The sequence below is a fragment of the Archocentrus centrarchus genome, chromosome 21, assembly GCF_007364275.1.
Source record: "Archocentrus centrarchus isolate MPI-CPG fArcCen1 chromosome 21, fArcCen1, whole genome shotgun sequence".
Classification (NCBI taxonomy): domain Eukaryota; kingdom Metazoa; phylum Chordata; class Actinopteri; order Cichliformes; family Cichlidae; genus Archocentrus; species Archocentrus centrarchus.
Window position 1 is genome coordinate 24,927,422 of NC_044366.1, and position 12,082 is coordinate 24,939,503.

The following is a 12,082-nucleotide window of genomic DNA, read 5'->3' on the forward strand; positions in this document are numbered from 1 at the left end:
TGCCCGCCGCTGTCTTTGTGTTGATGTAAATTGAACAGGCTAATGTTTCTCCCTCACATTAAATATTCATCACAATTAGACCTTCCTGTTTGCATCAATGTTATTAATTATAAGGAAAAAAAACAGCCAGTTCAACTCTCTGCCAAAATAACCAAACATCCTGAGTGAGAGATGAAGAGAAGGAAATAGATATGTAGAAAGAACTGGAGGAGGGAGAGGAACATCTAAAAGAGATACGAGGATGGAATGACATCAAAATGTAAAGAGAGTCAGGGTGTGGTGTGTGTGTGTGTGTGGGGGGTCTTTCTTTGATTTTCCCTCGCACTCTTTAGTTGGGCAGAGGGAGAGCTCTCAAAGCACAATGTGGATTGTTCTGCGCCTCTCAGGAAATGCCACAATTACAGATCACAGACCAAGCAAAACACGTGTGGCGCTTGGCCTTGAGGGGGATAAACAGCCCGCCATTCCCTCCCAGTGCATTGACCCCAGCCACAACCTTCATTACTGGGAGAAAAAATATTGTCAGCTGCCCACTAACAAACACCTGCCAATTTCAAGAGAAGGAATTGGGTTTTTTTTTTCAGCTGCGCAAAGGAAAATAAAGTGTTTCTTAGAGCTGCAAAAAATAAAAGGAGGGGGGTTGAGGAGATAAGGCTAGGTTCACCCTTGTCCTCCTTTCTCTGTCTCTTTTTTTCTTGCTCTGTCTCACTTACTTCTGTCTTTCACCCTCTGTCTCACTTGGCCACTGGGTGCTGCCCTGCCACTCATCTGACTCCTCACCACACAACTCTAATGAGCTGAAATCCTGTTTGTAATTAGATATGGGAATTCCACTGTCATCAGCCAGATGATGCCCACGACATGCCGACCAAACAACAGCAACCGCCGCAAAAGGAGAAGACACAACTGTCACTGCCAACATAATCTACATTTTTTTAGTCTCTCGTAAAGTCCATAACATTCACAGCTAAGCTTTAAAAGCAGTTGCGGCCATTCTAGAGCGATGCTTGAAAACCTGAAAGCCCTTTGTCTCACATCTGTGGCTTCAGTCAGGCTGCCTGCGCCCAGCAGGGAGCGGAAAGCCTCATGCTAGTCTGAAGTTGGACGGGTGGTGACAGGTACCTGGAGTCTTGCCTGACTGAGAGTTGAGGGAAGAGGTTCTGGGTGAGATGATGAGGAAGCATCATTCTCTCTTTCCAGGGTCATCAGGCTAATTCTGCAAGCCCTACCCTCACGCGTGCATGTTTGCATGTGTGTGCGCGCGCGTGCCTGCGCGCGCGAGAGGAGAAAGAGGGGGCCTTGGCCCCTGAGAGCGCTCTGTGAGGAGACCACAGCTGTACACTCCCAGCAGCTAATTGGTCCTTATCTAGCTGTCCCATTCATCTTCATTTTTTACCAATTACTGAGCATTATCTTGTGTTCTCAGTTGGGTATGGACTTAATCCTTTTGGTTAAGCTGGTGCTACAGCTTGCAAATTTCAAATGGAGGAAGGGTGGGTGGGTGGTGGTAGCGGGGGGTTGATTTGGGTGTTTGGGGGGGGGGGGCGCAAAAGTCGCAGCAAAAACAAACTGAAACTTCCCATCATCCCTCACGGGCAAGGAGCAATCAATAAACAATGACATCACATGAAGGGAAGGGGAGAAAAATGGAAGGGACAATTATTGGCGTTATAATCAAGTCCTTGTTTGCAAACGTTGCAGCCTCATTGATTAGGGTGTTCCTGTTGCACCTCGCCATTATTGACTTGTTAAACCATATTTTCTCGTCATCAGTGGTTTTACGTTGGATAACTGCGCTTTTAGGGTGGGCGGGGTCATTCATTATTTAGCATGTATTCATTTTAAAGCACAGCAAGTCAAAAATCATCCTGTTTACTCTACAAACAATGCAAGCGCAGTACACCGCTCATCCAGAAGGTACATCAAGACGCTGCAATCTGGGGCAGTTAGCCTTAATTTTCTGAGATCAATGCATAACTAGACTCCTCTCTATATGGGGTCCGTGCTTGGCCATGTTGCAGAGCTGAGTGGAGTCAGGCTGGAGACCATGCACTAATTACTGGAGTGTTCACAGCTCTGTTGGATAGCATTTGTACAATTCTGGAACATATAAGTGAGTCAGTGTGCTTTGCGATAAACTTATAAATAAGACATTAAGATGACGGTGCGTATGAATGAAACTAAAGTGGAGAAATATAGCCATTGATTATGAGCTGAACACAAAATGGGTCAAATTAACATGCACTTGGGTGTATACTTACAGAACATACAGTCATGCGTGTCAGCACACACACACACAGCCATGCACACAAAAGCAGGACCCATATAGAGACACTGCTCCTGCACTTTGATAGGGATCTGTTTGGTCACACTCTCTGTGCCAGCTGTCAGCCCAGCTCCACTGCTGCGATTTAATTAGTCTGTTTATGTCCTTTCTAATAATAAAGCTCTCTGGGTGGAAGGACACATCCAACTAGCTAACTACGCGCTCCAACCTGCTAGCTGCACTAGTGCTGGTGGCCCAGCGCAGCTGAATGTGGGCCATGATGGAGGATGGTGGTAACTTCCTGCTCCTCTCCTCTAGAACACTGGCCCTCAGGCTCAGATCTAGTATCACCCCCTACTCAATCCTAACCTTAACCATTAGGGGATAAAGCACATACTGACCTGATATGAGTGTCTAGGGGCAACTTCATCCATCTTCCTCTCTAGCTCTCTTGTGGGAGCCTTTGTCAGGCAAAGCTCTTTGGAGATACTAGATTGTAGCCATAGGCTGAATGGAATTCATTTCACGAACATATCATAACACCTCTTTTTTACTGTGGCAGATTATTGTCTTGACTGATTTATGCAATTACAACATTTATTATTTGGGTTTCCCCCCATGTTCTGAGATCAAGGCTTCTCTGGACAAAATAGGATCCGTTTCAGTTGCCAGTGTTGGGGAAATGGGGACTAGTGGTGGTAAGTGAGTGAGACACACTGAGCTAGACAGAGAGTGGCAGAGCAGACAGACAGCCTTCCAGCCTGAGTGAAGAGCTTGATGGGTCTCCGTCTCTCTCTTGGGCTTTGGCCCTCACCATCTCTCTATTAGGCTGCCAGGCTCATGGGAGCCAGGTGACAGATAAGTGAAGAACGACACACACATTTTAATAGACATTTCAAAAGATAAACCTGATAATCATTTCTCTTTTTAATGAAGTCTAATGTCCTCGTTCTAATTCCAGTTGCGTTGGCTGTTAAGCATCAGCGTAATACTTGAATATGCATGATTGGGAAATTGTGAGGCACACTGATGTAGCTACAAAATACACAAACGCAGACAACTGCAGAAATAGATTACAATAACAGGGGGAATTGATTAAACATTATTTCCGTAATGATCCATATCAAGTTCTATCATCTTTGAGTGGCAGCGGAGTTGCAGTGTTACGGAGAGGAAGAGACACGAGGAGAGGCGGTGCGCTCCACAAGCCGCGTGTCATGGAAATATTTGTTTGATTGTCTCTTGTGGTTAGTTCACAATAGCAGGAGCAGAGCTATAAAAAACAACTGACCAGTCGAGTTGTCATCCCTCATCAACATTAGGCCTCATTCCTCATTAATTGGATAGATTAATTTGGAGCGCTTTGATGCGGGGGTGATGCATGTGTTCGGCTGTCCCCTCCTCACTATTCTCTGTCAGGTTGAATTTAGCCAGGGAAGGGGCTGACCTTTGAAAGTGAAGAGATCAACACAATTTGAAAAGACAATGTCACTTGCTGTAAATGTGATACGTGTAATAAATGACATTCAACCTTTCGGTGATGATGAGCTTTCGCAGGTCGGAGCAATGTGAAATATACATGGCGTGTAATTGCGTAGAATATGGTGCAGTTTTCGCATGCACAGTTAAGATGGCGCAGCATTAGAGCCTGGATATCATGCGCTCTCATTTCCCTGTGATTATGTCTAAGAGGACACATTAGCATAGAGTAATGATATTACTGTGTGTACACAATAACAGTAATGGCAGCACAGTGATGACAACAGCAAAACGGCGTTCTCTTTTACTGTGATTGCACTGTAAAAAACATAGCACTGGCTGGCTGTGCGGCAATCAGGGGAGGAATCAGAGAGCATTTGTGTGATAGAAAAAGTTGCTCCTGTTCTGCAAAAGCACTCTGTCAGTCGCCTGAACCTAAAGGTGTTTTTTTTTTTTATTTCTTCTCCTTCTTCTTCTTCTTCTTCTTCTCCTCTCAATTATGATATGGGAACCCTCATCCAAATAGAGCTATCAGCCTTGCTGAGCCCAGACATCTTCACCATCACAAAGCCTCTCCTCTGGGACCAAGATAAAGAGGGAGAGAGCGCAAGCAAGTTCAAACAACGTAAAGGAATTTCACAATCAGCACGCCCTTCACAGGGTGAACAAACAAAGGAAGGCATTTCTTGATAAATGATGTTTAGAATCTCTAACAAATAGTCTAGCTAAATATATATATATATATATAGATATATATATATATATATATAGATATATATATGATATATATATATATATATAGATATATATCTATATATATATATATATATATATAATTTTGTCTTCACCCTCAATTCAAATCAATAAAAACCCGAGCTAGCTACATTTTCAGGCCTGTGCTGTGCAAAATTCACTTCACATTGACAAACACTGCATCTGTAAACTGTACACTGCACTACCGATTTGCTCTCGTTGAGGTGCTTGTAATGAGAGGAAGTGAGAGCTCAGGAGGTGGTGATGCTAATTTTGTAATTAAAACAGATGATCTGATGACCACATGCAAACCGATCCCCACCTCCCACCCACCCCACAACCCCCACCCCGGCTAAATTGATATGATGGCAGAGTGGGCCGTGATTGATAACACTCGTCAATATATTTCATTTCAGGAGCCTTAGTCAAATGACAACTGGTTGTCATTGACTGAAAGCAATCTTTTTAAAAGGGGAGCCTTTGCTAAGTATCAGATGAAAATGATTCCTCTGTCTGCTTGGGTGTCACTGTCTGTAGGAGCTTTATTGATTGGCCTTGAATATATTGCACCCGCAGTAGTAACAGCTGCTAGTAATATCTCTCCTCTCCTCTTCTTCTCGCAGCACTTTTCCGTGCCGCCGGCTTATTGTGAGTGATCCGGCTTCGGAGCTCTTGCACCGATTCGGTGCGATCCAGGAGTGACGTGTGACAAATGTGAAGTGAGCCTGGTTCCGACCCAAATTAGAGAATGCATCCTGAGTCCTAATGTGTCCTGAAGGCTGGCTGTCTTGGCCACCCACATACACACACACACACACACACACACACATGCACACACAGTCTCACACACACACACGCGCGCGCGTGCGTGCATGATTGCGTTAACTAAAACCCACCATTGTCTCGCCCGCTCTCTGCGCTCTGTGTTATCAAGCACAAGGATGTTGGCATTGGTTGGTAAAGGTCATTTACTGTAATGAGATTTGCCACATGCAAGCATATGGCTTGATTATTGCCCTGTTCGTTAACATTTTCAGCAAAGAGACAAATAGACAGCTAAAATGGGGGCTAGTGCGGGTGGGGCGGGTGGCGAAACGTGTTTAGCAATTTTGTTGTTTTTTTTTTTGTTGTTGTTTTTTTTTTTTCCCCCTCAAAGATAGCAAGAACTTCTTTCACAACAGATCTGTCACGGAGATGATTGATCTTCCAATTTTCATAAGGAATGCGCGCTATTAGAGCTGAGGATTTAAATTATCCTATAAAAAGTTGCCTGCCTTAGATTTTATACACTTAATGGACAAACACCTCTGTCTGTCTCCTTGATAATTTCTACCACATGCTACACTCCAGTGGTTTGGGTTGGAAAGCAATTATGTTACCTCATGAAAGCAGAAATGTTTTCTTATCATGTTTTTTTTTTTTTTCTTTTACATTTCATGATGGATTTTATCGAGGAATCTTTGCCCACCTGAATCACTGGAAAGTGCGTGTCTTTGTCTTGGCGTGTTAAGCATATTTTGTTTGTTGATGTGTAATAGCTTGTTATTCGTCCAATCATTCTAGCTCTCGGAATGTAAAACATATTTTTTTATTTATTTTTTTCTTTTTGCATGTGTTTATATGTTTGGCTGGCTTTACACAATTATCCATACTGCATCACTGTCTGAGCGTGCAGCCGTATGTTTTCATGTTTACCTCTCTTTGTTGCTGCAAGATGTATTCTTTTTATGTGTCCGTTTACAGTGTGCGTTTGCGCGCGCGCGCGCGTGTGTGTGTGTGCATACGTGAGTGGACAGCAGGTATTTAACAAAGACAAGATGTTTGCTTTATTATCAGCATTAACTGCGTAAACACAAAAAGCTTCAAAGTTTCATTCAATGACACTGAGGGGCTGTGGGTGGCTACATCAAAGCTCGAAACCTTCCCCTCTCCCCCCATTTTAATGAGAAACAGGACTCACCAGCCTTGACTGAACCTGCCATCTGTGTGTGTGTGTGTGTGTGTGTGTTGTTTGCCTGTGTGTATATGAATGTGGGAACAGCAAGCACATGGAAGCATGCACTTGTGTTGTCTAAAGTGGCACCACAATTCCAGACAACTTATTTATGGAGGCCGTGTCTAATGTTTGATCTAATACATACAAGGCTCCCTCCACCATAGCAGGACTTCCTTTGTTTTGTTTAAAAGGAGATTAACAGTTATAGTAAAGATGAATAGCTGATTAGTGCTATGGAGACCTCTAAATGTCTCGCCGCGTGACAGACACTTTTTCATGAGCCATTCATTTCCTTTCGGGAACGGTGTGCAAATCCTTGATATGACCACAACAAAGACTCTCCTTGTGTGCCCCACCATCTTTACCTTTGTCGGAGAAATGCATACACAACATGGGGGCATTTTACAAGCGCAATTAAGAGGGGAAAAAAACGGAGATTGTTGTGCAGCGGCGGGCTGCATATGGATTGTGCAGTGAGTCAGTCCATTTAGCTGCTTGACTGGAATGGTCCTGTTCAGTTTGACAGATCAGAAGAGAGGAAAAAAAAATATCTCAACACCATGAAAACCAAAGGCTTAGCAGTGAGCAAATCAGCCCTTTGTCTTGTTCAATTCAAATCAAAGGATAACCAGGAATGTTTGTTTGACAACAGCATTTACAATGCATTGTTCTGAAGCCCAGAGCCTCCCAAACAAAGACAGATAGGCTTTAAACAAGTCATTTAATTAGCACCGGATCCCCAGCTTTGGCTGCGCCAACCAATTATACATTCCTGAGGCATGTGCAGGTCCTATTTCACAGGAGTGAGAGGCAGATCCTCTCCAGCCCTGTCTCTTACAGTACATCTCTCCCCTTCCATTTAAGAGAAGGTAAATAGCCCAGACAGACAGCTTCATTAGCCAGCGTCTGAAGAGCGCGGGGCCGATTGTCGCTTAAATAGTGCGCTTTTACTGCAGGCCCAGCCAGCGACCTCCGATCAATTACAGCTGACATTATTGTTTGTCGGGAGCTTTTTTCCTGGACAGAGGGAGTAAAAAAACGAGATCAGGCCTGAGCTTTGGCTGGAAATGTAATCTTCCCCCTCTCTTTGGTTCTTTCACTCCACAAACAATAAATCATTCAGTTGAAGAGATAATAAAGTGCCAAGTAGGAGCTAGTTTAATTTTTGTCAGGGGAAATCTGTCCACAACAGAGTTAAGGGTAAGGGGCCGGCTGCTTTCTCATACCATTTTCAATGACAGTGGCTTAGTTACTTTCCTCTTCTTTTCCTCCGTGGGGTTACACAGACGGCCAGAAAGGCTGAAGTTGTGCGTCGATGAGGATTAACTGCAGCGCAAATCACCAAAATAAATCACTGCTCTCTTTTTAATCATTTTTAAAACCATTCAACAGTCAATCAATCAGTTTTTTTGGTGTGATTTTCTTTTTTTTTTTTTTTCCAAGTAACAGACCTGCCATTAGCCGTGAGGTTTGATTCTGATGTAACAGCTTTTTAATCATGTTGCTACCAAGGGCTGTTTTAATTCATTCAATTCATCCTCCGCGATTCAGATCTTTGCTTATCCATGCGTGAACTCCCAAGCACTGCACGACATAATAGCTGAGCTGTTTATATTGGTATTAAGTGATTTGTAGTTTTAATGATTGTAAATAGGAGTTCACCTTTGCAGGTCCCTCAGGCTTACTTCAGGTAAATTGCTCCAAATGTATTGTCTGCCCTTCAGGAGAGAAAGAGGGGTGGGGGGGTGGGGGGCTTGTGGGAATTCACCTCTCATCAGGTCTGAACTTCTATATCAGAGATAAACAGAAAACTGACAAATATGTTTCTAACAGTTTGCCCACTGGAATATCTACACAATATCAGAGTGATTAATGAGTCTGTTGATTCTGTTTTTCTTTTTGAAAAGAAAAAACCAAAAGACAGCAAAAATAACTGTTTATTATCACCTTGGTAAAAATGTAGCAATTATTGGTAGTCCTTTCATCTGGATGAGAAGAAAAAAAATCTAGAAATAAGACGAAATTGCATATGAATGCAATGAAAACACTTGAAAATGCCAGATTCCTTGAATAAATGCATATCCTCCTCACCTGGCTCCTTTCAGCCATAAATAAAAGGATTTGGTGGACCCTTGTTGGCCTGTGGCACATTCCCCTACAGTGGCCTGAATGGATCTTTATGGGAGAAACATCGCGTTAGGATGGGGGTGGACAAGAAAGGGGCTGGACAGGCACTGAAAGTGAGACTAATACCTCTTAGACTGAACAGAGGTCCTGTGTTTCTGTGCCAGCCTGTCAGTCAGGTGGAGACACATCAATGAAATTCACATACCATCAAGAGAAAGATATGGACAGGGAGATAAGTAGAGGTATGCTATTAACAAAGAGCAGACTTGTGTTATTTTAAGTCACTTTTCCCCTCTTTTTCATACTTTATTGATATGGTGAAAATCTGTCTTTATGCCTGTAGCAGCGTTTGATTGAATGGGGTGTAATAGAGACACCTCAAAGGCAGAATAAGTCTCTTCGCTCTGGCCCTTGAGTGGCCTTGAAAGGCTGATAGGTAGCCTAGACCTCTCCATGTTGTCCTACAGTAAGTACCCCTGCAATCAGGCCCTCTGTGGTGTTTTTAATTGAGCTTAGCCTGCTGAGTGGTAATTGATTCAGTCTGAGCTTCAGCAGAGGCGCTGATACAAGGTGCTGCTTGGCTTCCGCCTTTCTTTAATCTCCCCTGCTTTATATTGTTTGGGAATACTTGCCACTGAGAAACTGCATGCCATCTTTCTTATGGAAATCAATGCTTCTTTTGGAAGGAGGGGAATGACAGAGAGGAGTACTTCTCATGTCCTTTCATTTTCAACCAGTGTCCTTCTCTTAGAGGCTTCGCCATGCAGATCTCCTTGCCCTTGGCTACTGATGTTTTGTCAGAAAAGAAGAGTGGAGTTGTTTTGTGGATAGCTTTCTGTAGTGCCGTATCTTTTTTTTTTCCCCCCTCCTTTTTCTTTCACACAGCTTTTTTTTTTTTTTCTTTTTTACCTTGAACCGGGCTGCCAAGAAAGACAAAAAAAAAAGGAGTAAAAAAAAATCAACAGAGAGGCTCAATCAGATCCAATAGTGTCTATGAGGTTTTCTTTAAAGCATTTGAGGAAAAGCATCTGAGTGGCGGAGGAATGAGACCAAACTGTTCCCAGTCACTTTTGATCCTGCCAGTTCAAAGTCCCCATAGAGCACAGGGGGAGGAAGGGGGGGTACAGACACCTAGCTTTGACCCGCTGTCTGTGCTCATGTCCTTTGAAAGTTGGCTTGTTTTCATTAAGCCATACAGAAACACAGTTCAGGGCCACTATTTGACTAGCTGCTACCCCCCCCCCCCCCCCCCCCCCCCCCCCCCCCCCCACACACCCACCCACCAATTGGTATCTTTATTAGACATTCTTTACGTTTTCTCGCTGCTAATGTCTTCAATTTTCCCAATTAGGCGTGTACTGCCAGACAGCAATTGAATAATTTAAACATTTGTACGATATCTGTGATGTTGTAATGGAATAATTTGTGTTCATGTAAAAGAAAAAAAAAAAAAAAAGAAAATCACATTATTGGGGCGAGCTGAATGCGACTTACCCTTTTTAGTCTCATTCTCTTCTTCTCTTTGTCTCTGGTCTGTACTGTCGGCTGCTATAATTAGCCTAAAGTCATTGCCATACTGTAGTCTAATGCTACTTGTTTGTCATTAGCACATTTAACTAGTCATTTGGGTAATGACTTTCAAGATTGCCCTTGTTTTTACAGAGATATTTTTTATATGCAAATACTGAGAGAATTTCCATAATGTGCCCCTTTTTATTCATCATAGAAAAATTGATGCATATTTATTGCAGTGTAAACTTTGGTCTTTGAATGACTGTGTATATAGTTATCATCCCCATTTTCTTTATTATTATTGCAGCAGTATCTATTATTAACACGTGCTGTAAAACATTTATGTGTAATATGTTAACATGGAAAGATACCCGAGACGTGATTAATCTGAATTATTCCATTCTTTTCCTAATGGTTGGCTCTGTAAAGCTTTAGTGTTATTGGACACCAATTTTAAAGGGGATCTCAGTGGTGGGAATTACTGATTGCTGAATTAACACCAGCAGGTTCTGAGTTTTCAGCCAAGTTTCCCCTGTGAATATCTCACTCATAATATGCATCATTGAGTAACCAACGACCTCTTCATGTGTCTCAGGCCTGGAACTCCCCTTCATGATGATGCCACACCCCCTGATCCCAGTCAGCCTCCCCCCAGCCTCTGTCACTATGGCAATGAGCCAGATGAACCACCTCAGCACCATTGCAAATATGGCCGCTGCAGCACAGGGCCAAAGTCTGCCCTCCAGAATGGTCACCTCTGTTATAAAGGTAAATTTTTAAAAGAGAAAGCAGCGTTTTGCAATAACAGCTGGCGTAAGCGTAGTTCCCTCCTTCTTGTGGTGTGACATTTGAATCTGCACTGGATATTTATTTTGCATGTGTGGATTTGTGGCTGTTGGGGTTGCAGGAACGTGTGCCGGACAGTCCCTCCCCTGCTCCTTCCTTAGAAGACAACAGGAGGCCAGGGAGTCACCCGTCGTCCCACCGCAGCAGCAGCGTGTCCAGCTCCCCAGCCCACACAGAAAGTTCCTCAGACAGGATACGTAAGTTTTACATATTACTTCATGCCACATTTATTCATACAGATAAAGGGTGAAAAAAAAAGAGAAAATCCAGTTGGGGCTTACAGATTGTACCGAGAGAAGATTCGAGCTACAGTCTTGTTAATAATGTCTTTTTTCTCATTTTTTTCTGCAGCGGCACACCACAATGGTCTCTCCATGAACCAAGCCTTGCTTGGCCTGTCACCCAACATCGTACCGGGGCCTAAAGAGGGAGACCTGGCCCATGACATGAGTCACGAAGCAAAGAGGATGCACGCTGACAAAGGTGAGTCACGTCTCCATTCAGTTCTATTCAATTTTATGCATACAGCGTGAATTCACAACAGTTGCCTCAAGGCACATTATTTTTAAGGTAGAGACCCTACAGTATTATAAGCACAACCCTAGCAATCAGACAATCCCCTATGAGCAGCTCTTGGAAACAGTGGGAAGGAAAAACTCCCTTTTAAGAGGAAGAGAGCTCCAGCAGAACCAGGCTCAGGGAGGGGCAGTCATCTTGGAGAAAGGAGAAGAAGAAAGGAGAGCACAGGAAACAGGACAAAACATACACTATGGTAGAGAGAAGACAGTTTAATGATATGCAGTAATGGTGTATCACACATGGAGAGGGAAAAGAGGTGAGTGCAAAAGAAGTGCTCAGTGCATCATGGTCTCAGCAGCCTGAGACTATAGCAGCATAACTACAGGGTGGTTCATGGTCATCTGATCCAGCCAGAGAGGGCGACTGTCTCCCGATTCCAAGCTGGGGCCTGACAGCTGAAGGCTCTGCCTCCCATTCTGTTTCCTTATTATAAAAATGTTATGAGAGCTGTAACTGCATGGTCTGTGTGTGTTTCAACAGCTGTTTTCCTAATGTACTTTAGACTTGAAGAGCTTACTGCCAAG

The 12,082-nt window shown here is 43.4% G+C and overlaps 1 protein-coding gene across 1 annotated transcript in view; it reads left to right on the top strand.

Annotated features, from left to right (window-relative positions):
- Positions 1-12,082, top strand: part of dachd (dachshund d) — an 89,873-nt gene that overhangs the window by 56,044 nt on the left and 21,747 nt on the right. The window contains 3 exon segments of the mRNA XM_030758048.1: positions 10,729-10,901; positions 11,023-11,176; positions 11,331-11,462. Of these exon segments, the coding sequence (XP_030613908.1) occupies positions 10,729-10,901; positions 11,023-11,176; positions 11,331-11,462 (459 nt within the window).